The sequence below is a fragment of the Arvicola amphibius genome, chromosome 5, assembly GCF_903992535.2.
Source record: "Arvicola amphibius chromosome 5, mArvAmp1.2, whole genome shotgun sequence".
Taxonomy (NCBI): domain Eukaryota; kingdom Metazoa; phylum Chordata; class Mammalia; order Rodentia; family Cricetidae; genus Arvicola; species Arvicola amphibius.
In genome coordinates, this window is record NC_052051.1 from 55,542,470 (window position 1) to 55,569,120 (window position 26,651).

General features: G+C 45.5%; 1 protein-coding gene across 1 annotated transcript in view; it reads left to right on the forward strand.

Moving 5' to 3' along the window:
* Ehd4 (EH domain containing 4) overlaps window positions 1-26,651 on the forward strand; it is a 67,279-nt gene that overhangs the window by 30,987 nt on the left and 9,641 nt on the right. The window contains exon 4 of the mRNA XM_038330311.2: window positions 21,341-21,753. Coding sequence (XP_038186239.1) covers window positions 21,341-21,753 — 413 coding nt within the window. The remainder of the gene's footprint in view (window positions 1-21,340; window positions 21,754-26,651) is intronic.

Sequence of the window (26,651 nt, forward strand, 5' to 3'; positions counted from 1 at the left end):
AATTTGTTAGAAATTAAGGTCAGGGGGGCTGGAGAGATGGCTCAGAGGTTAAGAGCACTGGCTGCTCTTCCAGAGGTCCTGAGTTCAATTCCCAGCAACCACATGGTGGCTCACAACCATCTGTACTGAGATCTGGCACCCTGCTCTGGCGTGCGGGAATACATCAAGGCAGAATGTTGTATACATAATAAATTAATTAATTAATTAGTTAGTTAATTAATTAATTAATTCAAAGTCAGCATAGCCAATGGAGTACTTACCAATTGTGACTCCATGGGCATTAAAAACATTCCATGTTGACTTTATTGTTAAGTGTCTGACTCCCTTGCGAATGTTTTGCCTATGAGAGGAAGAAACTGTGTGGGGGCGGGTGCTGATGTATCATCCCCATTCTCCATTTTCCTTTCTGCAATTGATGGGCTAACCCTCAACAAGCCTTGTGACTTACTCTCTTATGCAATAAAGGAGACCACTTGAAGTGGGTATTTGTAATAATGTAACAGTCATAGTGTGCTAAACCCTTGCTGTATGTCACTATAAACACTGTTAGTTATATGGGGTTTATTATTTAATTTAAACCTGAACATAACCATGAGCAGACAGAGCTAAAGACTCCTCACCCTCCCACTTCTGGGAAGGCAGCCTTGAAAGCAGCCATGAGCGTTTTTCCCAGTTGCTAGGCAGATGTTTGACCAAGTTTGAGACCTGAGGAGCAGGGTAAAAATTACCAACAGTGTTACATTTGGAGAACAGGCTCAGAAGAGTGGCCATTCCAGTATTGCTGACAGTCTAAGTAATGTGGAAGCCAGCCCACCTTCCTACCCGTGGGGAGTCTGCAGAGAGCCTGCATGAAGGAGTGCTAACGATGGGAGGAGAGGTGTGTGTGTGTGTGTGTGTGTGTGTGTATTATGTATTCAGGAAGGAGCCGGATACTTTAGTGGTGAAGGCAGAAATAGGAACTCTTGAACCTGGAGTTCAGTTACGTGCCTCCCTCCGCCTGCAGCTCTACACATTGTGTCCATTCTCTGATTACACTGTAAGCCCCGCGTCTTTATTCTGTACTGGGTAGCAGGGCAAGTGTGGCTACCAGAGTGTTGCGCAGCCATTCCTCTTCTCTAGGCCAGTAACCGGGAGAGAAGAAATGTGAGCTTTCTGAGTGATACCTCGTATTCTGCAGTGTTGGGTTTGATGCAAAGTATGTCCAGCCCCACCTTAGGTTATAAGCAGCCGTAAAGGTTATAAAGCCATAAAGAGATGCCTCTGCAGAATCTGGCAGACTCTAGCAGTGACCCTCGAAGTCAGGGCATTGTACTCCTTGCCTCCTGCCTCCTGTTGGACTGCTTTATGCTCCATAGTCAACAAGAATGTTGACAGTTAGGTAACTGGTTTTTTTTTTTAATATTTATTTATTATGTATACAATATCCTGCCTGTGTGTATGCCTGCTGGCCAGAAGAGGGCACCAGACCTCATTACAGATGGTTGTGAGCCACCATGTGGTTGCTGGGAATTGAACTCAGGACCTTTGGAAGAGCAGGCAGTGCTCTTAACCGCTGAGCCATCTCTCCAGCCCAGGTAACTGGTTTTGAAGTAACTGTTTCATACCACTCCATATGGAGATCCTTTAGATGTTTCTTAGTTCAATCATAGTTAGCAGAAAACCTTTAGGAAAAAACAATTAGGTTTATTTACTGAATTGTAGCTTTTCTTGACTGGTATGAAGGATTGAATGCTTATCAAGCAGGAATAAAAATACTCAGATATATTTATGATAATTTTATTGAAATCAGGTAATAGCTAACTATAAGTCCTTCAAATGTTCTTGCCAATAAAAGAATGTGTGGGTTCTTCAGATTTTTTTCAAATTATTTTTCTGAATTGGGTGGGTAAATTCTGGGCTAGTTCACCCTTTGGCACCTTCTTTGCCCCAGTGGCAGCATCCAGACTGTTGGCACGATGTGGTGAGCTGGAAGAGCTCGTGTATCCACATGCACATCCTTGTTTCCACTCCCAGTCTGTTATCATCCTGGCTCTCAGACCGTTTGCTGCCTAGACTACTGTTTATTCCATGCAGGACCTAAACATCACCTAGGGTTTATTTCTGGACTTGGCATGAAAACCAATGTGTTCTCAGCTACTTGGGATAAACCTCTTCAATCTGACTTTAACCACAGCATCCGCGTCTTTAAGCAAAACACAGAAGAAAAGTGTAGCGCGGCCATCAGTGCCCTTGGCCGTCTCTCAGCACAACTGCACTGAGGTGCTGTTTTAGCTGCAAATAATTCTTCCTGTGGATTCCGGAGGAGACTGAGATTTGTCTCTAAAAGACTTGATTATGGCAACAAAAATAGAACAGTTTTTCCATTCTAAAAATGCAAATACACCAGACATGGTGGCTCGTAGACTGAGATAGGATTTAGCAAGTTCAGAGGGGACCTAGGATACATAGTAAGTTTGAAGCCAGCCTGGGCTACAGTGTGAGACCCTGCCTCAAACAACAAACTAAGTGAAGTTAAACCCTTGACTAGACATGGTGGCTCACACCTGCAGTCCCAGCACCCAGGAAGCAGGAGTTTGAGGTAGACTAACCTGGGCTATAAATGAGACCCTGTCTCAACAAAACAAAACAAACAAAAAAATGCAAAGAAGTCTAGAGGGAAAAACAACCTCTTGGCCTGACTCTTCTATCAAATCTACTTTTCCTCCCAGGGCTTATACTCATCAAATGAAAGCCGAATTTCTTCCTCTGATGTAGAAGCCTTGTGTCTGTTACTTCCCAGTCTGTTCATTAAAACCAGGGACTATTGGAGCTGGTAAGAGGGTGAGAAGATAAAAGGTGGAAAATGCCCTGCTAATAAAAGCAGCAGTGGTGGTATATGAGACAAGGATTTAACCGTCTTCCAGTGACAGCAGCAAACTTCAGAGTTGTCGTTAGCATCTGCACATTCACAGACAAATGCCTTTGAGTGTGGCACCTGGAGATAGGCAAACCCTGTGAACAGGCAATTTCAAGAAACTGCCAGCAAACCCGAGGTCCTCAAACTTAACATCACAAAAGAATTGCCGGAGCTGGGAAACAGGGCATGGAAGTCCAAACTGTGATTAATAAGGGCATAGAAAGAAAGAAAAAAATAGAAAAGACAAAAACACATTGCAATCAGGGAAGCACAAACATCTACTTGACAAGTTTTTTTTGAACTTTAAAGACAAAAGACCGGATTTTGATGGCTGCCCAGGAAAAGAGAGAGAACATTTAGAGCTATCCAGATAAGAGTAACTTCCCCTCTTGGGTTTTGGGAGGGAGGAGGATTTAAGGGAAACACACACGGAGGTGTTGTAGACTGAAAGGCCTGGAGCAAGCTGTAAGGCGTCTTCAACAGCAGTGAAGACCAGAGGGAGAGCTGCCAAGGCCCAGCCGTCCCCAGTCAGAGCAGGCGTGGGTGGCGTAGTCAAGACTGTGGCACTAGTCCTGAGTTAAGAGTGTGATGTGTATGTATCCACTCTTACCTGCCTCATTTGACCTAACAAACAAGATGGATACAATCACCCCCCCTGGTGGAACTTATGTTACAGTGAGTCGGACACAAAGAAACAGGTAAATTATTTTATCCATTGCTATGAATAAGTATTGCGTACTAGGAAGGCGATATGAGTGCTCAGTGAGGAGTCAGTGAGGTGGGCTAGCCACGCTTAGACTGTGCGTGCGTCTGTGAAGACAATGCTTTAGGCAAGACCTCAATACTGAGAAGGAGCTGGCCTTGCAGAGTTGGGGCAGGTCAAGACCACACATTTTGGCTGCTCACAGTATTCAGATCTACCCCATGTGGTGTTGGATAGTCAAAAGCTCTTGTACAGGACCTAAATTTGGTTCCCAGCACTCAGGTCTTGCAGCTCACAAGTAATGCCGGCTCCAAGGGATCTGGCACCCTCTTGTGGACTCTGCAGGCAACTGCATACATGTGTGCACACACATAAATACAAATAAGAGATTATTTGAAAATGTTCAAATGTCATATATCCATTCATTGATTTAAAATACTGCATGTTCATTTTGTTCTGAGATTGTTTCTGTAACAATCAGTATAAACCTATAATCAAATTATTTTCTTTTGTCCAGTCAAGGGATTGAAGTTTCTAGAGTCAGTACCGGGTGTATCTTAGTTTGCTTTCTATTGACGTGATAAAGACCATGACCAAAAACAACTTAAGGAGAAAAGGGTTTATTTGGGTTATGTATCCCAATTACAGTTTATCATCAAGGGAGCTCTAATCAAGAGGTGCACCCAGCAGGAAACAAAGGTTAAGTACTGAACAAAGGTTCTAAGATCAGGGTTCCTCTTCCTTTTAGGGGCATTGTATTTTCTTTCTTGCCTTAAAAAAGAAGTAATTCATTGGTTTTCATAGAATTGATTTAGCCACCAAGTTTAGACCATTTATCTCCATGGAAAATAAGCCATATCCTTAGTGGTCATACTGGTCCTCCTCTCAGCCCTAACTAGGCAATCACTGATCTACTCTTTGCTTCTTTGGATTTACCTATCCTGTATATTTTATATTAATAGGACCATGTAGGAAGTGCTTGCATTTAAAACCAATCATATTTGCAAGGTTTATATGCAATGTAGTATATACCAATACTTGCAGTCTTTTACGATGAGATATTATTCTGTCATATGGTTATACCATATTTTATTTACTCATCAGCTATTAGATATTTGAATTTTGTAATGTTTTGACTGTTATGAGTATCCTGTGAGTATTTCATGTGTAAAATTTTGTGAGGACATGTTTCATGTAATTGCTAGATTGAACTATAACTGAATATGTAACTTATAAATTTTATTATATTTATTTACTTTATTTCATGTGTATGTGTTTACCTGCATGTATACCACATGTGTGCCTGGTGTCTGCAGAGGTCAGAAGAGGGCAAGATCTCTTAGAACTAGAGTTATAATGGCTACGAGCCACCATATGGGTGCTAGGAACAGGACCCTAGTCCTCTGCAGAAGCAGCAAGTGTTCTTAACCTCTGAGCCATTTCTCTGACCAACCCACACCCCTTTTGGATTGGATCTCACTATGTAGTCTTAGCTGGCCTTACTTTGTAGACCAGGCTAGCCTCCAATTCAGAGAGATCTGCCTGACTTTTCTCCCTCAAGCGCTGGGATTAAAGGAGTATACCACAAGTTGACCTGATCAATATTTAATCTTTGAAGAGTTATGAAGTGTTTTCCAAAGCAGCTGCACCATTTCATTTCCTACCACAAAATAATGAGGGTTCTCTACATCCTCATCAACACCTGCTGCTCTCTCTTCTCTAGCTGTGGCAGTGACAGTCAGGGGCGTCATATACCACTCAACTACGCCCCCAGCCCTGAGTGTCGATTGATTCTAGCTCTTTGGTTATGAAGCAGGATCTCATTTTGGGTTTTATTTGCATTTCCAACCAATGATGTTGAGCATCTTCTTGACCATTTGCCTATCTTCAGAGAAATATCCATGTAGATTCTTTGCCTATTCTTTTTAATTGGGGCTACTTTTATTTTTAAGTTGCAACAACTCTTTATATATGCTGTACTCTAGTCAGATACAAATGTCTTCTTCCACTGCGTTTTCACTTTCTTCTCACTGATATCTTCTGAGATAAAGACATGTTCATTTCAGTTTAGTTCATCGTACTTGGCTGTGCTTTGGCTTCTTAATCTGAGAAGGTTAACTCAAGGTCAGTAACCCCAGCACTTAGGAGATAGAGGCGGAAAATCCGGAGTTTAAAGTCATCCTTGGCTGTAACCTGGACTACATGTATTTTGCTCATATGTTTTCTAGTAGTTTCACAGTTTTAAGTGTCAGATGAAGTCATCGATACTTTATGCTAATCGTTTGATATGGTATGAGTCAGGGGTACAGCTTCTTTTCTTTTGTGTGTGGAAATCCAGCTGTCCCTGAACAATTTGTTAAAAAGATAATTATTTCCCCCACTAGAGAGTCTTGGCACCCTTGTTCTAAACTTAATTACCTCACCAAGCATAGAGATACATGCCTGTAATCCTTACACTCAGGAAGCAGAAGGATCAAAAGTTAAGAACCAGTCTGGACTACCTAGAAAGTTCCAGGCTAGTGTGTGTTACATAATAAAATTCTTTCTCCATCATCATCATCATCATCATCATCTATAGATGTGAGTCCATTTGGGGACTCTGGTTCTAACTAATCAACCTATTAGTCTGTCCTTACACAGGAGTCTTCTTGCTCAGCAGCAGGATAACTGGGCAAGCTCACAGGCCAGTTACTATAGACAGACCAAGGTGAACGCAAAGGGAGTTGTTGATAGGAAGTTCTTACCAGCATCTGTCTGGAGTGTAAGGCAGGGAAGATAACCGAGGCTGCCCTTACTGTTATCTCTTGTAGACTACAAAAAGAGGGTGGGAACAAAAATGTGGGAAATGGCAGCTTTGGGGAGGCAAGGAGTGGTATACGTGCTGGAACATGGGCACATAGCCAACAGGCACACGTTAGGAGATTTGGTTTTGAAGATTTACTTGGAATGCTGAGGACTAGGAATTGGGTGATAATGTGGTAGAAAATCCCGTAGAATGTGTGTCTGCAGGCTCAGGTCATGAAGCCATTTTTACATTTAGAGTTGAGTTTAGTGACCTCTAAACTTTGTTTGGATTTGGTATCAACAGAAAAGTGTCTGTCCCCATAGCTGGAGCTGGCCCCTGATGACTTGTTGACAGATCCTGTTTTCTGGCTGGTGTTAAGGCTGGTCATTTGGGGCTGTGAGATGCTGGACATCACTTGTCACTCGGGCCCCCAACAGGAAATCCTGATTCCTTTTTGTTTTGGAGAAGTTTGCTGACAAACACACTCATGTCTCCTTTTCCACTGATGCCACGGGAAATTCGTCATGACCAGTGTTACTGCTTCTGATCCGAATGTGAACTCGTCACCACTGTGGCTCAGAACGGTATCTGTTGGGCCCTGGCAGATTTTAGTAACATTTTTAAAGCATCACAAGGAATGGCTGCTTTTTTCTAACCTTAAAGCCTTGACTTTCACTTGCAAAACAAAGCAAAGCAAAACAAATATATATCTTGACAGTAAGGCAGACATTTTTCTTAGTTTGTGTAGACAGTGACTGATAATTATAAACCATTTCTCAAACTATTCCATAGACCTTGGGAAACAAATGAATAGGGAGAATGTTTCTTACCCTATGAGTATGCAGCCCTGAGTTCTTTCCATATGTTAGCTCATTGCTCCTTGCAGAAACTCTCTGTGGTCCCATTTTACAGAAGACTCCAGTGAGGCACAGAGATGCTAAGCAATGTTAACATAACTGTGCCGCAGCTGTTCTCACCACCACACCCCGAACCCCAATACTCACGTCCTCGTAAATTCTCCTCGCCCTTGAATCTGGCCAATCTGACCCTCTAATCTCACTTTTTGATCAGCAGAATTGAGTAGAGGGGATACTTCATGACGTCCCAAGTTTCAGCCATAGGAAGTCTCGCAGGTTTCACCTGGATCTCTTGGAATGTTTGCTTGGGGAGAAGCCAGCTGCTGTGCCCTGAAGCTCCTGTAGCTGAGGAGGCTCACACCCATCCCTTGGAGAGGCTCAGCTGGCCAGCCGCTCAGCTGGCCTGACTCAAATGTGTGCGGGCACCGTGCACCACTCAACCAACTCAGTCAAGCGGTCAGGTAGCTCCAGTCCTACCTGTCATCAGACCTCACGAGGGACCCCAACCAAGAACTCTCAGAGCTACCTGAGAAAATGAGTTGCTGTTTAAACCATGAGGACTTATGATAACTTAGAGCAGCTAACGAGAAGCCTGCTGGTTCTAGAGCACATGTTGTGAACCGCGGGAGATAGGCACACAAACTGGGACACGTTCACCCTTGAGAAGGCAGCCTTCGGAAGCAGCGTAGTTGATGCATTCCTCTTTGTGCTCTCTCGTTTTTATGGCAGCTTGACCCCAGCTAGGGTCATCTGGGCAGAGGGAATCTCATTTGAGGAAATGCCTCTGTGAGATTTGCCTATAGGTGAGCAAGCCCAGCTCACTGTGGATGATGCTACCCTTTGGTAGGTAGTCCTGAACTGTATAAGAAAACAGGCAAAATGAGTCAGTAAACAGCACTCTTCCATGGCCTCTGCATTACTTCCTGCCTCTAGGCCCCTACTTGACTTCCTTCAATAATGGACTGTGATGTAGAACTATAGGCTGAAATAAACCCTTTCCTCCCCAAGTTGCTTTTGGTCACAGGGTTTTATCACGGCAGTAGAAACCCTAACTAAGACATGCTGCAGATACTAGATCTGTTTTTTCAGAGATTTTGATGGTAGTCTTGGGGAAGACTATATGCCACCCAGCATCTCTCATATCAAGGACTGCAGAAGGAGGGGAAGGAGGTTTCCCTATGTTGGTTGTCACGCTGTGCCAGGCGTTCCTGGTCAAGCTCTTCAGCACCTTCTATGCATGCCCATTGCTTTAGATTTCAGCAGTGAGACAGTCGCTTGGCTGACTGTAGAAAGGTTCTGTGCAGGTGGAGGATGAGCCAAAATACAGAACAAACGCAAGTTGAAACAGAGGCTTAAAAAGAAAGTCTTGCTATCCCACAGCCAGTGGTGTTCCTATGATAGCTATCTAGGCAGGGGTTGTCTCTGAGGCTGGACAGACAGAATGGCAGGGAAGGGTGGGGCTAGGTAACACTCACTGGTAGAGAGTTTGCCTAGGGATCTTGATGTGATCCCTAGGACCAACAAAAAAAGATTGGGAGTTTGCCTAACAGGGTTGAGAGGGGCTCTGCAGAAGATGCTGCTTTGGCAAAAGCTAGTTGGGGAGGGGTAATTAGACCTGCTGAGTTCAGGGTGTGTTGGTGAGTAACCTGGAATAGCAGATGAGGCGGTCTAGGAGGGCCTGCAGGTGTGTGCCGGAGGCCTGGAGAAGAAGCACATAGATTTTGCTCTGGGAATAACAGGAAGCCATTGAAGGGTTATCTTTTTAACCTTCTCTTGATTACCCAGAATTATCATTATGAACATCCGGACATTCTTGCCTGCAGACTACTGGTCAATTTCTATTGTTGACTGTGTTTCTCTTTGCTTGATACCAGGGTGCTTCTGGGTCTTCTTATATCCAGCCCTGTTTTCTCTGCTCCCCGATTAATTTTGTTGTTGTGAGTGATTTTTGGCAGACAGAAGTGGTGAGTTCCAGGCTGAGGCACAGTTGCTACCGCCTCCTAGTTCAAGGAGCCTGGGTGTGGACCAGAGGCAGCTTCTCAGGAATTCTGATGTAAGAAACCCCCATTTTGAGGATTTGGGAGCAGCATTAAGCCACTACTTCTGAGTCAAACACCCTGTACACCTCTTCCACACTAGACAAACGAGGCACCGTGTTGGCAAATTGAACAGCTCTCCTAGACTTAGAGCTAAATCCCTGGTGCCTCTCCTCCTCTAGGAAGAGTCTCCTGAGCCAGCACTAGGCTGGGCTCTGAGGCTAACCAGTATCTCCCAGGGAAGAACTACCAGGGAGAGCAGAGGTCACCAGGTGACCAGGTAAAGGGAACCATCGGCTGAAGCTGCTGTCCTGTGCCTGTCTCTTCACTCCACATGGAATACCCTCTACGCATTTCAAATCTCTTTGGAAGGGAGGAGGTCTTTCAAACTTCTAGTGAATATGAAGAAGATTTTTTTTTCACATTCTCATTTGTACTTTCAAATGTTTAATAGCTTCCCCTGGTATAATGAGGCCTTTCTTTTCAGATTGCCTCAATCCCTACTGTTATATGTGGGAAAAAACACATAGTAGTCTCTGCGCCCCTCCTGGGGGAGACCCCTATGGTGTGTGAGATGGTTACAAATGCACGTTTCTAGGTGGTAGAGAAATGGCGTTCTGAGAAATGCTTCCTGGAATAGCTACCATTTCCCAGACCCTCCCACAGACTGGGTGGCCTAAGCAAGGTATCCTACCACTCCAGGCTCCATACATCCTTCCACAGAACGAGAAGAAAATATTTTACCAGATAGTCCATGTAAATACTTAGTGCTCCATAGATGTCAGCTTTTCTCAGCAGCCATGAAGCACAGAGAAAGATTTACCTCAGGCTTCACAGTCTCTTGTTCAGCGTCTCTCATCCAGGCGATCTGCGGATGTGGACGAGCTGAAAACAAGAAGGTGGTCCAGGCCCCTGTGATGCAGTCCTGAGCGACAGGCGGGCTCACGGGGGGGGGGGGGGGGGCTGGAGGGGGCTGGGTCCTGAAGATAAAGGAGGTAACATGTAGACGCCATTTAGCTTAAAGCTGTGGTAGGTAATGGGCATGGTCGTTGCTATTTATTGTGTAGAGGTGGTTGGACCCTGGATAGGTATGCCAGGATCTCGGGGTTCGCTCCCCCAAGTGTGGGGCTCAGAGACAGACCAAACTTTTTTCCATCTGTTCTTCAGGGAACCAAAGGTAAGAAGGGGAGGGGTAAATCGGATATTTATAGTAGAGCTAGGGGAAGCCAGGGAGTACAAGCAAAACTTGAGTTGGCGAGAACTGCCACAGAGAGCCGCCAAGAAAGAAGAATTATTTGGTGACAGCCCAGTTCCTGCCACAATTCTAGTTTTTTCTCCCATGGTCCCCTTTTCCTGTACCTGGTGACTGCCCCCACATGTGTCAAGGCAGCTTCCTGGAGAGACCCCATTGCACACTTTTCACCTGCATTCTTTTTGTTTTTCAAAACCATCTCTTCGTTTTGTTTATTTTTTTTTTATTATTTTGTTTCTATTTTGAGGCAGGATCTCACTATATAACCAGGCAGTCTTAAACTCCTAGGGATCTGCCTGCCTCTGGCCCCACAACCCCAGGCCTTATTGACTGTTTGTACTGCTGGTAACTATAGCTGTAACATGAAGTTGGCTCGGTAAAATAAGTGAGTCTTTTTTTCTGTAAGAGCCCATTGTGGACTCATGTGGTCCCTGCTGATTTGATCTGCCGTTTCATTTGTGACATAAACCCAGAAAGTCTCTGAGTAATGTTTTGGCGAGCCATAACTTAGTTGCTGGAGCTGATCGTCATCATCTGGCTGGTGCCCGTGCTCCCAGATCATTCACACAGTGCTGGGTTTTTCAAACATAGGGCAGGGTGGGCTGGGGTAGGAAATGCTTTTAAGGCCTTTCTTGATCCTGTCATCTTGGTTTGCCGCGTCTCTTTAGAAAACGATGGCTTGAGGAGTCATTGTCTTTTTGACCCTCTGAACCTGGGAATGACAAGATTCATTGTCAAGGTCAAAGCCTTATTTGTCAGCTTTTGACCTTATCACACTTGGGTGGAGCCTGATGACATTGGCATTTTGCCTCAAGAAAACTCGAGTAATGTTTGCCAAACTGACTCTTCTGATTTATAGATGTATTGTGTAAGAGTTTCTTGTCTAATGTACACAAAGCCCACTTAAAAAATGAGAAATGGGTATTTTTTATGTGTGACACTGATTCCTTGATGTTGTTAATTTTGATACAATATTGGAAGACTGAGGTCAATCACTTTTTAAGCATCCTTTGACCTTTCTTCTGGTAATTTCTTTCAGTATAGAATTGTTTGGAATTGGGTCACAAGGAAATTAAACTTTCAAGACAAACTATTTACCCCAATGAAAATATTCAAGGACCTTCAAATTAGACCAAGTGCTGTAACACACAAGCTCCATATGGATGGAATATAATGAAGGAGACTTGTTACTTGCTAATTTTATTAGTTAATTATTCAGCACTCCTATAGCCCCCTTAGGCTGATCTTGTAATCAGTGGGTGTCTGTATTCAATGGGCACTGAGCTAAACTGAGTTTCCCAAGCATCTGACTTTCATAGTCTCCTGTCCAGAACCATTTAGACAGCTAGAAACTTAAGATTCAAATGATTCCTTAATGATCACCAGACTTATAGATATGGAAACTGAGGCCTGGCAACGTGGAATACTTAGCTGGTCCAAGTGAGCAGACTTGTATGTGTCATGTCGGTAGATTCTTAGAGGGAGCTCCAGAAAAGAACCGCAAGTGTCGCTTAGCCTTCTCTTTTTCCAGTGCCTAGCGCTCTTTAAGTGAGTCTGCTTCTTGACCTAATTTTCAATCTGAGATAGAAAGGAAGATAGGAAACTATTTTCCTTTTCACTTGGCCACACTACAAGAGGCAGTAGAATTCACTGGGCTAGGATTTACCTAGAACCTTCCTCTGTCCTGTGTCGATGGACTAACCCTGCGGAGTGATACTTTTCCTGACGGTCTGGACACATTCCCACAAATATGGTCTACCATTATCCTTACCACCTTCCCAAGGACTGGTACAGGCACATCTGGGAGCAAAGGACACCCAAGTCCAGGCTCTTATGTCCCAGGAAAAAGGATTGGTTAGAAATAAGAATAAGGAATTTATTAAGAAATGGAAAGTACCCCCGGAGGGAGTAAAGTCTTGAAGTTTAACCTCCATGACCCTTTATAGGACATTTAAATAGCACCTGCTTTTCTAACTGCGGGTGGCGGGGTGTGCATTCTGTGGGCACACCATGCATGGTGCATGTGTGCGGTCAGAAGACAGACTCAGGGAGTGAGTTCTCTCCTTCCCATGTAGGTTCTGGGTATATCACCAGCCTTGATATGTTGTTAGTCTCAATGTAACTTTGTACGGTCTCTATTCTCCTGCCACAGGGTGGAGAGACAGCCTGTGAGGCTGGCTTGTTTATTTTACAAGGAAACAGGCATAGATAATCTGATTTACAGGGTCTTGGACTGAATCCCAGAGGGAGAAAGATGGGAAGGGAAACAAGTAAACAGCACGAAGCCCAGGTCCTGTGCTTATCTGGACCTTGTTTGTATCTAAATTGTGGCCCGGCCTCCTGCAGGCCAGGTGCGCTGAGTGAGGAACTTCTCCCGAGCTCAGGCCTTATAGCTGGTTGTGTTCCCAAGAGGTGGCTGTTACCCACTGAGGTCTTTGAGGAAAACTTCACATTGAACTTCCACAAAAATAACTCTTCTCAGGGCATCTTCTTGTGCAGACCACAATGTGTTATTGTGGTAACCACACGTGTTAACACAGAGTGTGTTCTCTCTGAGCCCTGCTGCTCCCAGCTCGTTCCTGCTCTGAAACACACAGCTAATGGGGTTTTCTGGGCAGGTACTGCACAGTCGAGGAGATGCTGCTCCACCCTCAGGGTGGTGAAAGGTATACCATTGCAGCCTATATCTTGAAAGTGCTGGAGATTGAACCCCCCCACACACACACAAAAAAAAATACCATACTATAGAAGGAAAAAGAATCCTTAGTAATGTTCCTCCCTCCCCGCATCCCTGTGGTGACACACAGTGGATAAAGGCACAGACTCTGGGGTCAGAAAGCCTAGTTTAGCTCCTGTTGCCCTGGGAAAGCGCTGTGTACGTGGGGAAGTCAGATGACCTCTCTAGTCAGTTCCTGTCTGTAGATCAGGGGACGCGCTGGCACGCTGCAGGAGTGTTACAGGACCGCTGAGATGAAGCCCTTGGAAGCTCTTGAGGCAAGACTGGAGCCAGAGCCAGTAAATTTGGACAGCTATTACGTATTTTTAGCCATCACTCCGCTCTCAACAATGAAATGTTCAGAAAAATACTTTGTTAGCTGTAAAGCAAAGTCAGCCTGAAAACAATGCAGACTCCCCACACAGGTCTAGCTGAAGTGGCCGTCATTGTTAACGCAAGTGCCCCTTTTAAAAATAAGGTTAGCATGCCTAAGTGGATCAGATAGTTGACGTTTATTTTTAGATGATTTACACTTCCTGCAGTTAGGAACAGCCATTTTTTAGAACTGTTTAAACAACTATGTCATCCAAGTTGCCAAGAAAAATGATGCTTGTTCAAGTCAACGTGTTTGGCTAAGACATATTTGTGTGTGTGTGTGTGTGTGTGTGTGTGTGTGTTTATTTTATTGTGGTAAGAGTATTTAGCAGGCAATCTAGTCTCTTTATAATTGTCTTTCCTTCTTCCCCCTACCTCTAATGAAAACAAACAGAAGTGCACTTATCTGAATGTTTGAGTCGTGGGGCTCACACACAGACCACAGAACATATGTGGATGTCAGAGGACAAAATACAAGAATTAGTTCTCTCTCCTCCAAATGGGTCCCGGGGATCAAACTCAAATTGTCAGAGACCTGGTGACCAGTGGCTTTACACACTGAACCATCTCGCTGGCCCCTCTTACTGAATTTTTACATCCATGGAATTAACTCTGGGCGTGGTGGTGTTGAGCCTGTCTCTAGGGCTCGCTCATGCGGCCCAGCTGAACTGTTCTGCCAGCTCTTCCCAAGCCCAGCAGCTACATTCCCCTTGAGTCTGTGAGTCTGACTGTTCTAATCTCTCACAGGTAGAATCACACAGCATCTGCCTTTGTCTGCAGCCTGGCTCATTTCGTTTAGTATGTCCCCAAGGTCCATCCATGTCACATTGCCACATGCTGCAGAATTTCCTTTTTCTTTAAAGCTGAATGGTATTTTACATTAGGAATATACCACATTCTACTTATACACTCATCCATGCATGGACTGTCATGTTTCACGGCTTGCCTCAAAAATAATGCCACATTTAACATGGGAGTGAAAGCTGTCTGTCTTCATTTCACTTCTTCTCTATAAATACCCAGAAATTAGATTACCAGATCATATGCTAGTTCCATTTTTACTTTTTTTGAAAAATAAGGCAAATTTATTAAATACTTACTGTGTCTAATAGTAGATCCCGGTATGTAGTGGTGGACAGAGTGAAGAGGGGTGCCCCCCACTGTGGGTGCTAAGAACCAAGCGTGGGTCCTCTGGAAGAGCAGCACATGTTATTAACCACTGAGCCTTGGATTTACATCTTCGGGTCACTACGTAGACCATTACCGACTACATGCTATGACAGGGAGAATATCGGTGCTGTAGGAACCAGACTTAGACGGTGGAAAGCAGCTGCAATGGGATTTGGGGTAACAAACATAATTAAGACCTCCCCTGCTCTCCGGCTTCCTGTAGTGTCTAGTCTAGTGGGTGCCTGGGCCAGGAGACACCCCAAAGCCTGGAGAAAAGGCCTATTGGAAGGTCACATGGGGGAAGTCCCATCCTGCTGCATTGGTGAGGGACCCTCATGGGCGGTCAATGCAGGCAGAAGGAAAGTACAAAGGTATAAAGACTGGAATATGTAGGTGCCTCTGACACATAACAAAGAACCCTGTGTGTGTTTGTAGGGTATGGGGGGAGGTTCGGTGGAAGACTATGTGTGTTTGTAGGGTATGGGGGGAGGTTCAGTGGAAGACTACTAGAAAAGACCCAGTGGTGAGGCACAGGCTAGTCGTGTTACTTTACTCTGTAAACACTGATTCTCAGAGTACTGAGGGGACTCACAGTTTCAAAGAGCTAGGGGTCATTTGGGGCCTGGATTAGAGAGGAAGGAGTCTGAGGTCAAGAAGGGCAGTCTGGCTGCGTGGGAGGGAGCATGACTGGCATTCTCAGTGCCCATCTCAAATGGACACTCACCAACTGGGTACTAGAGGACACGAGGTTGACCAGGAGACCCAGAAGACCTTGGATCACACTAACAAGCCAACGTAGAAGTTTTGTGGCAGAGTGTCAGGTCAGCTAGAACTAGAGATGTTCACTCTGGGAGGGAAGACCAGCCTTTGCTAAGAGGAAAAGTCGGAGCAGGGGCTGAAGGCCACGCCAAGGCCACATGAGGACCCAGAGAGAACCTGGCCTTGGTTCTGACTACCCTCCATTGTTTTACATCCTTTTATTGACACACGTCTTGTTTAAAACTTGTGTAATTAGAAATTCGGCTCTGGGGAGAAATTTAAGCCGCCCCCCCCCCCATTAAAAATAGACTGCCAGATTTGCTTCCTCGGGTCTCCTGACTTGTATTTACCTGAGCCAGGGAGCAACTGCAAACCCCAGCTTCCATTTCCTGGCAGCTCTTTCTTTGGCCCAGATGAGGACCACAGTTTCCACAGGCCCTGTGACGGGAAACCCCTGATTGGATGGACGGGCCCCTTCCTTCCTGACCCTCCCTTTGTTCCTGGAACGTGGAGCCAGGAGTGCCAAGCTGGAATCTTCCGAAGGGCACATACCCTTTTCCCAGCTCCCAAAGCTTTCATTGGGGCTGATTATATCTCTTTGTTTCATATCAATAAAACTTCCACTGGAGGGCTTAAAGCGTTGAAATGTTTATAACGGAGTAGGGCCGAAGAGGTGGCTGAGTTGTGAAGTGTGCAGTTGGGCTCTTGCAGAGGACCACACTCCATTCCCAGCACCCACATGGTGGCTCACAACCATCCGTAGCTCCAGTTCCAGAGAACCTGCTGCCGCCTTCTCTTCTGCATGGGCGCCAGGAATGTACATGGTGCACATATGTAGTGCAGGCAGAGCACTCAGATACAGAAAATAAATCTAAAAGCAATTAAATGGATGTTTAAAAACTGGCTTGATCATCAAAGGGATTTCTGCAGCCTGCACATACGCATGCATATGTGTATGCTCTTATAACATATAATAAGATGTATCTCTTGTAACAGCAGTTTGGAAGGTTGTACCAAGTCTGTGCTCACATGGAACCACTACCTTCCTCAAGGGATAGAAGTATGTCACCCCTAGGAGGTCCCTCTTGGTTCCAGTCACCTAGTCCCAGCCCCACGCCTGCTGTAGGCAACACTCAGGTGTCACCTAACCTTGCCTGTTTCAGAACTTTATAAATTGCTTAGTGTGTGCTCTTTAGAAGCTGGCTTCCTTCACTGCAGTTCATGTGTTAGTTGGACCCATGTTGCATGCACCCCTCTTTACAAGCCTTTCAAGAGACAGCTGGATTATTTCAGTTTGGGGCTGAACAAAGCTATCAACCTGGGTTTTATAAAGTCCCTGGGAACGTCCTCCCGCCCTAGATCTAGACTGTATGTCACTCTAGTCAGTCGTCTTTTGATAAACGTCACTGTGACCTTACTGTGCCTCAAGCACTGAATACAAAATTTTGGTTTTTTACTGTGACTAGTCGATAGCATTTTGGACAGTTTTCTAAGTGCTAAGACGAGTCTGAATGCTTCATGTATTAAGAATGCAGCCCTAAACGGTATGTGAGTACTGTTAGGCCATTTTACAAACAGGGTAACAGAGAGTAAGCCACTTGCACAAAGTCACAAAACTACTATGATATAGGCAGGATTAGATTCAAGGCATCTCTCTGTCTAAGCCTACTCTGCCCATACAGTGTGTACAACTACGAAGAAGATGGTCCCTGTGGTAAAAGAATTTATAAGCCAAAGAAGGGTACTGAAGAGATGGCTCAGCGGTTGAGAGTATATACTGCCCCTCCAGAGGCCCTGAGTTCTGTGTTCCCAGCACCTACCTTGGGCAGCTCACAACAGCCTGAACTCCAGTTCCGAGGGATCTGAACCCTCCTCTGGCTTCCATAGACACCTGAGCACATGTGGTATTCACTTACACAGACACATGCAAACAGACAAACATAAAATCTTTAGGGCCATGCATGGTGGCAAGTGCCTTTAATTCTAACACTCTGGAGATAGGCAGATCTCTGTGAGTTCCGGAACATCCTGGCCAACACAATGCGTTCCAGGCCAGCCAAGGCTACATGATGAGACTCTCTCTTGAGAAATAAAATAAGGTTCAGTGAGAGACCTTTTCCCAAGAGAATAAAGCAAAAAGTGATCAAGCAGGCAGGACACTTTATTGTCCTCTTGCCTCCACACAAGTTCACAGTACACACGTGCGTATGACCACACACACACACACACACACACACACACACACTTGCTATAATCTAGATAAACTTTTATCATGCCATGTGAAACCAGCCAGTTACAGAGGACAAATATTGTATAATTCATTTGTATGCAGCACTGACAGCAGTCAGATTCATAAACCTAGAAAGGAGAATGCTGTTCTGAGAAACTGGGGAGATAGGGAATCCAGCACAGCTCCAGGAACAGACCTGACTGAGGTAGTAAGCGAATGAAGAAAAGACAAGCACAGCCCAGATACACAGAAAACTGAGACTGGGTGGTCTGAACTCTTGACTGGAGAAACACAGCACCCTGGAAGCTCGGTGTGTTTATTATATCCAGTTTAACAGAAAGACGGAGTTGTTGTATACAGCTGAACAAGACCGGGTTATTACACACAGATAAACTAGGAGGCCGGGCTTATGGTGCACAGCTGGATGAGGGGCTGATTTAGTTCATCTCTGCAGGAGCAGTCTCTAGGGAGCAGTCTTCAGGCCATAAACATTGATGGTGGACGTACTCTGAACATACTGTCAGCATTTGTGCTTAGTCCCTCTCGTCCAAGGAAAGCATGGCCATGCCTCTGAACCTCACCCCAGCAGGGGAGGCTTTGCCATTCTTCTGTGGGTCTAAGGCTCTGGGGTCTTTGACGTGGTCAGCTCATGTCAATAGTCCACATTCTCTCAGGACCTCACTCGTTCAAGGCTCCCCATTCCCTATGGAAAATAGAGATTTAGTATTGAATGGGTTTGGAGTTAATTGGGAAGATGAAGAAGTTTAGGAAATGAGTGGCAGTGATGGCTGTGCAACAGTTAGACTAGAGTCTTACAAAACGACTAAGATGCTAAAAATCATTATGGTGCATAGGGGCAATTGAACAAACCAACCTTTCCCACTTTTGATAACTCTGGGCTCTCTTCTGAGATGTTTGGTGGTTTCTACTCTTGATTGTGTTGCCTGGTGTGTGACAAGCAGTCCTTTTTACCTGTTCAATGGCACAAAACTACAGCTCCACCTACCTGTACTTCTTGATTCTCATTGTTACTTTAGAAAGAGGAAATACAGACCGGGCCATCGCTCCGGAGATATGTAATGGCTTCACCTAGCGTGGACTTGCGTAGCAAGGATCTCACCTTAGCACTGGAAGCTACTCACCACCTCTGTGCTTGATATCTCTCTGTTTCTGTCTCCCTGTGTGTGTGTGTGTGTGTGTGTGTGTAAACGCGCGTGCACCTAAGGATCCAACCCAAGTCCTCATGTGTGCTCTATCACTAAGCTAATCCCCAGCCCAGAATCTTATTGTTTACAAATTGTAAATTTTAATTTAGGCCGTAGTTTAACACATGTTGCATCACAGCAAAGGAGTCATCTGAGGTGGCCTGAGAGGAGGAGCCACCGTGTCCACAGGGCTGTGCCGACATTCTCGATGCTGCTCTCTCAACTCACAAGGATGACAAGCTTCCTTCAGCACAAAATCAAACAAACAAAATAAACCTATTCCTAACTCTAGTTTCTTGTATATCTGCTCCCTCTCCCATACTCGTTTTTCAAAGGGATGAAAACTTTAGTCCACAAACCTCTTCACTTTTCCCATAAGATCATTTTTCCTTGGATACTTCCTCATCTGCCCTAGGACCCACACTCCATCCCCAGCCAGCATCCCAGGTTGATACTGACAGTGTGGGCTTTTGCTGCAGTGTGTATCCATAGGATGCTGAGCACTGCCTGGCATTTAACATTTTAGGTAAATGCTATCATTCTGTGGTCATCTTTTTTGATGTTTAGGGTTTTTTGTTTGTTTGTTTTCTTTTTTTTTCTTTTTTGAGATGAGGGTAACTTTATAACCCAGGCTGGCCTCAAATTTGTAGCATTCCTCCTGCCTTCTCTTCTCAAGTGATAATATCTTGCATATGAGCCACCATGTCTGACACTATTCATCTCTTTGAAACCAATTTCTACCCAGTGCTTTCTTGTTTATGAAGGGTAGGGATTTTTGGTTTTGTTGGGTTTTTTGCTTTCATTTTTTGTTGTTATTGTTGTTTTTTTGCTTAGGAAGAGGGCTTATTTGTTTGTTATGCTTTTTTGTTTTGGTTTTTGGTTTTTTGAGACAGGGTTTCTCTTTGTATCCCTGGCTGCCCTAGAACTAGCTCTGTAGATCAGGCTAGCCTCGAACTCACAGAGATCCTCCTGCCTCTGCCTCCCAAGTGCTGGGATTAAAGGCATATGCCACCACCACCTGGCTAGGGTTTTTCTTTTAAAGATTTATTAAAGTTTTATAAGTACAAGTATGTAAGTTTTATATGTTGTATGTAAGTCTGTGTACCATTGTATAGGTAGCACCTATGGAAGCCAGAAGAGGATGCCAGATCTCCTAGAACTGGAGTTCCAGGCAGTTATTAGCTGCCATGTGGTGCTGGGAACCAAGCCCAGGTCCTCTGGAAGAGCAGCCAGTGCTCTTTACCATTGAGCTGTCTCTCCAGCCCCCACCCCCACGTGTGTTTTGTTGTAGTTGTTGCGTGTTTGTTTGTAGAGATCACGTCTGCTGACAGGTAAAGATCTAGCTTATTCTTTTTGCTTTCTGGTATTTTCTTATCTGAATAAATCAAGCTTGATATTTTTTAAGAAAATATTTTCAGTAAGCAAAGTATACTGTTAAAATTGCATGGTAGCCACCCCAGCGCTTTTAGCATCATTCTCTAGACTTTGGCATGCGTCTGGAGTTACCAGGAATAGGAAGGCAGCGGGAGAGGTGACTGCTTCAATGGAGACCGTGGCTCTGCAGCTGAGCAGCCTGGGAGTAAAATAACCTTTGGGTACTGGCCTCCTGTGTGCCTCTCCTGGGAACTTGCTTCCTTGGGGGAGATGGCCGAAAGTCTTGACCTCAGGAAGAGTGTTTACTTAACTGCTTGATTTGGAACAGATTGGTAGGTGGCCAAACACAACCAGTGGAATCTGTTGTGGCCCTGTCCATTTTAAAGAGGAAATTGGCAAACGACCATATTGTGTGTGACAGATGTTTAAAATACTTTTTAAACACACGTAAGCTATAAAAAGTCCTCATGATAAATATCAATCACAGCTTCCCCCAGACAACCCTTGACCTCCTCAGCACTCTGTAAACCTCCATTCCCGTGCTTGCTGGACATGCTGGAAACGCAGGTGGCCTCCAGGCTCCCTTCTTTCTTCATCTCAGATGTTTTCTGGAAAGTAAGTCTTGTCCAGAGAGTGAGCCTTTAGCCCGTGGCCTTCGGTGTCAGGACTGGAGGTCAGTTCTGCCCCTCACCCAAAGACCTGCGCTCGGTGAGGTCAGAACCATGAGTACCAAGTCAGTTTGCCTACACGCAGGGCGTCATCAAGCTGACCAGAGGCCCCATTTTGTCCCTTTCCTTGGGAGGGTGCCAGATTCCCAGTATTAGCTACGTGCATCCAGCCCAGCCATCTCATGGGAGATGGTTTCCAAGTCGTAGGCCCTGCTGCCCCAGATTCAACGCTGCTCTTCACTGGCATTCTCCCACGGCCATGCCCCCCCCCCCCCCGAGTGTTCCACACACTGACAGAGCTTTCTCTCCACCAGGGTATGACTTCTGCCAGGTCCTACAGTGGTTTGCTGAGCGGGTTGACAGGATCATCCTACTCTTTGACGCTCACAAACTGGACATCTCGGATGAGTTCTCAGAGGCGATCAAGGCCTTCCGGGGCCAGGATGACAAAATCCGAGTGGTCCTGAACAAGGCTGACCAAGTGGACACCCAACAGCTGATGCGAGTCTACGGGGCCCTCATGTGGTCTCTGGGCAAGGTCATCAACACGCCCGAGGTGCTTCGAGTCTACATTGGCTCGTTTTGGGCGCAGCCTCTGCAGAACACAGACAACCGCCGGCTCTTCGAGGCTGAGGCACAGGATCTCTTCAGAGACATCCAGAGCCTGCCCCAGAAGGCCGCAGTGCGCAAACTCAATGACCTCATCAAGCGGGCGAGGCTGGCCAAAGTAAGCATCAGAAGACAGGGTGGGCCCTGGGGTTGATGGTGGATTGCACTGCTATCCCTGTATAGTGGGCAGTTCATCCCAGAAGGCTCAGGCGGGGAATGTGATTGGTGCACTCCTTTAATCCCAGTACTTGGGCAGCAGAGCAGAGCCAGGTGGATCTTTGTGAGTTTCAAGGCCAGCCTTGTCTTCATAGGAGTTCCAGCCAGCCAGGGCTATAGTGAGACCCTGTCAAAAAAAAAAATCACCATAATCTTGCTGCACCATTAATCTTAACATTCAGGAGCTAGAGACAGGTGAACTCTGAGTTTGAGACTAACCAGGGCTGCACAGGCCTACATGCATTGAAACTTGGTCAGGAAATGGAGTCAACTCTCCTGCTCTTGGTCTTCTGGTATAAAAGAAAAAAAGCGGTGGAAGGGGGCCGACTTTGTGTTGAAGGAGCGGTGGGGCTGCGTCCCGCCACCCGGCCGCCGGCTAGCTTTACACACGAAATAATTACACGGAAACTGTATTCATTTAAATACTGCCTGGCCCCTGGCCCAGTATCTGTAGCTTCTTATTGATTGATTCTCATATCTTGCTTTAACCCATATTTAGTAATTTATATAGCACCACGAGGGGTGGCTTACCAGGAGAGGTCTTTACCTGCGTCCATCTCAGAGAGGAGAAGCATGGCGACTCCTTATGGCGACTGCCTGAAGCGTCTCCCCACTCCTGCTACCCAGCATTCTATTCTGTCTACTCCGCCTACCTAATTTTCTGTTCTCTTAAAGGGCCAAGGCAGTTTTCTTTATTAATTAACCAATGAAAGTAACATAGACAGATAACTCTCCTCCATCAACTTTGGTCTGGCCCTGGTGTACTGGGTCAGCCTTCTGGGGTCCACCACAACTGTGGTTCGTTTAGTAGACACAGATTTGGCATGCCCAGGCCAGAACTAAAGAGTCATCTGGTGGAGGAGGAAGTCTCAGAGCACCCTTACTATAGAGTGAGGAACTGTACTGATCAAGGAATGGGTTCTTGCCTGTATGACCTCAGAGGATGGTGCCTAGCTGCCTGTCAGAGGAAGACAGGGATGGCTCCCAGAGGATCACGGGCCTTCCATCACCTTCTTACTTCTCATCAGCCCTTCCTACTGCAGCCAAATGTGCATGTTCCTGTGTCTGGAGAGACCTGCCCCTGGCTGTCACTGTCCAGGACACAGTGCTACAACCTCCTGGCTCCCCTTCTTACCTCCCAGGGTGTACATACACTTTTCCTCTGTGTGTCACCAAGCTAACCTGAGTCCGAAGGGTGCTGTGTGAGTCACCATTCGCTGTCCTTTCTTCCTGGTATAAGCTACTTCTCAGAACTCTAGGCCACTTTATTCTGTCCTGCAAGGCAGTTGCTCTAGCTAGTTCGTGAAACCACTTAGCTGCAGCTCTTCTGAAAGGCCTGCTACCCTGGGCCTAGTGCATGGTAGCAGGAAGTCTGTCTCATATTGCTTGTTCAGTGGTATTTCTCTGTTTTAGCTGTTATAAATATTTAATTTCAGGGTATATAAAAGTCTAAATTAGTTTTGTAATTGTTGTTTTTCGTTGTTTGCTTATTTGTTTGCTTTTTGAGACAGAGTTTCTCTGTGTGACCCTGGCTGTCCTGGAACTCGCTCTTTAGACTAGGCTGGCCTCGAACTCAGAAATCCACCTGCCTCTGCCTCCCTAGCGCTGGGATTAAAGGTGTGCACCACCACACCCTGGCTAGCCTAAATTATTTTCTAATCAAAGCTAGTAGCTCCTGTAGACTTTGCAAGTTTAATTTCCATGGACATTTTAAATTTGCCAGTCGCTGCTGAGGGGCCAGTGACTGAAGATATAGTTGTATTCAGCTATAGGGAAAAAGGTGGGAGAGAAAGGGAATGAGAAAGAATATGTGCTGGAGAGAGAGAGAAGGAATGTGGGTGTGACTGGATAGAGAGCAGCTGGAAATGCTGAGCACCGCAGCCTGCAGTGCTCCCGCCATCCCTGAGCCCCTGGAGCAGACCAGCGTGGCCTAGGTTAGGGAGACACAAAATGCCTCTGTGTTCTGAAACTGAATAATGGAAACCCTTGTGCAGATGTGGGGGGCGGATGTTCAAATCTGCTGAGCTTACTTATAGGAAAAGAAATAGCATATTCTTTTCTTCCTAAGAATAGTATCTGGCTTGTTCCTTTTCACAGAGGAAAATGTTTGTGGCACATCTACTTCCATCACCAGCTCCCCAGTGCCATTTGCACGTGATATGTCGCAATACCAGCTGAACATTAGGACAGGAAGCTGCCTGGGCTGGCTAAGAAGCAGAACTGAACACAGTGGCCCCTTACACTGTACATGCTAAGTGGGTGCTCCATGAAGCTGTACCCCTAGCCCTCCTGCTGCAGTTGTAGGTTCCACTTTTGAACTTTGTCGTTTATTGTTCTTAAAGAAGCAAGGAGCAGCCTGGAGGTGTAGCTCCATGGGTAGGGTGCTCTCCTAGCATGCACAGAGCCGTAGATTTGATCCCCAGCACTACACAAGTCAGCTGCGGGGTACATACCTGCGGTCCCAATGGGACAGAAGGCTCAGAAACTCCAGGTCATCCTCAGCTACGTATTAAGATTGAGGCTAGCCTGGACTATGTGGGATTCTGTCCAGAAAAAACACAAACAAAAAATGTGGGGAAGGGACCACTGAGTCACCCTGGACTGCTTATATTTCCTTTTAATGCTTTTGTGTGGGTATGGTCATCTTTCTCTTGGCACAGTTTTCCTTCTGCAGGAAAAAAATGCTATAGAAGCCACAGAGTTTGCTTGATAATATCAGTTACTTGACAGTTGGGCATTCTTATCCTTACTTCATACATGAAAATCTGACATTCAGAAAGCAGTATAACTTTCTGGAGCTGATTGACAGCCTGGGAATATTACAGAATACACATCCCAAGCCCAGGTAGTCTGCTTGGTCCAGAAAATCCTGATCTATATCCAGCGTAAACATCATCTGCAATATCTCCTTACTTTACACTCTTGTTCTATAATTCTGCTTATTCTAGAAAATTCTCTATCGACAGAAAACCTACAAGGGACAATGTAAAATATGTGATGGGTAGGTTTTTAGATATCACCTAAGAGATATGAGATCTTAGTCAGCTGATGGGATAATGATTCCAAAAATTCATGGCCCACACAGAGAAAGCAAATGTATCTTCATTTTTTTAAATGCTCATAGCAGATTCATTTAAAATAGCCAAGATGTGGAAACACTCCAGTGGCCGTGTATGTAATGGATGGTACTCAGTAGTGGAGAAGAATGAATATTGATAAGCAAAACAACGTGGAAAAGTCTGAGCAGTGAATTCTCAGCAGCGTGTGCCATCTCTCCGTCCTTCTGGGGGGGAGAGGGGGCATCATCCCTACCCTTCGCTCCTCTTCCCACCCTGGACTTGAACTCCTTATAAGTGAAGCTCACTAACAGGTGCAGCACCTGTTTCCCATGCTGCCGGGTCATGCAGTGGTCAGTTAGAGTTCACATCTGAAAATAAAGGTGGCACACACCTGTAATCCCAGTGTTTGGAGACTGAGACAGGAAGATCACAAGCTTAAAGCAACCAGGACTTTATAATGAGGGCGCAAGACACCAAGGACTGACTGTCTACCTCAGTGGTAGAGCAGTTCTCTACGTGCTCAAGGCCCTGGCTTTTGTCCCCAACACAGGGGAAGAAAAGGAAGAAAAAAACCAGACTAAGGGGTGGGAAAAAACTGGATTAGATAGCATGTGTAAGTGTCCTGTGGCTGCTTTACCACAGGCTGAATGACAAAAATTCTCGTAGTCTGCAAACCAGGAGGCCAAAATCAAGGTGTTAGTAATCATACATCCTCTGAGAGATGGAAGTGTCCTGAGTTATTCTGGCTTCCTTGGGCTCGGTGGCCTGTGTTTTATCTTAATCACTCTCACCGTAATACAGGATTTTAATAATACAAACCAAAAGCTTGGAGATTGGGTAATTTTACTGTCTTTTCTATTTGTGTATTTTCAAAGCTGTTTTTTAAAGACTTATTTATTATATTTACAGTGTTCTGCCTGCATGTATGCCTGCAGGCCAAAGAGGGTGCCAGATCTCATTATAGATGGTTGTGAGCCACTATGCAGGTGCTGGGAATTGAACTCAGGACCACCTGGGAGAACAGTCAGTGTTCTTAACCACTGAGCCATCTCCTCAGTCCCTCAAAGCTGTCTTCTAAGGAACAAGAGACTGTCATGTGTTCTGGGTTAGCCTCATCTTCCTCACCTTTTGTCAGAGGGAGGCAGCCTGTCAGAAGTTTGTTTGCTCTGAGATGCCAGTCAAAGCTCACTGCACAATTCTTCAGAGTAAGCTATTTTAGGAAAGCCTACATATGAGTTTGGGAAATATAGTATGGTTTTATTCTGCTGTTAACCTGTGCAGACCCCAGTCTCCTTTACGGGATAAGCAAACTCAAAAGTGAGACAAGCACACCGGCAGACCCCATTCTGCACAAGGCTAGGAACGGCCACCACCCACTTGGAAATCTTCACGCAGCAGGGAAACAAAGCCACTTTTGAAGAAGGAGTGGTGGAGGATGAGAGAGGAGAGCTCTGGCTTTCAGAGGTCACTAGAGTTCCGTAGAATTTAGTTTGCTCTTCAAAGACGCATTTTCCTCTCAGTCACATGTGATATGTGGGGCCTGGCTTTCCTGTTTGCAGTGTCAAATTCCTTTTTGGAGAAGTTGGGCATTTTGTAGCTCATCAGGCAGATAGAGGCTGAAGAGTGTGAGAATCATCGTTCCGTGTGTGGTGATGCGCCCTTTAATGCTTATCCACTGCAAGGCTTAAAAATAGCTCCATCCCTGCCTGGGCTTTGTGGATGTCAGTGCCCACGCCTATAT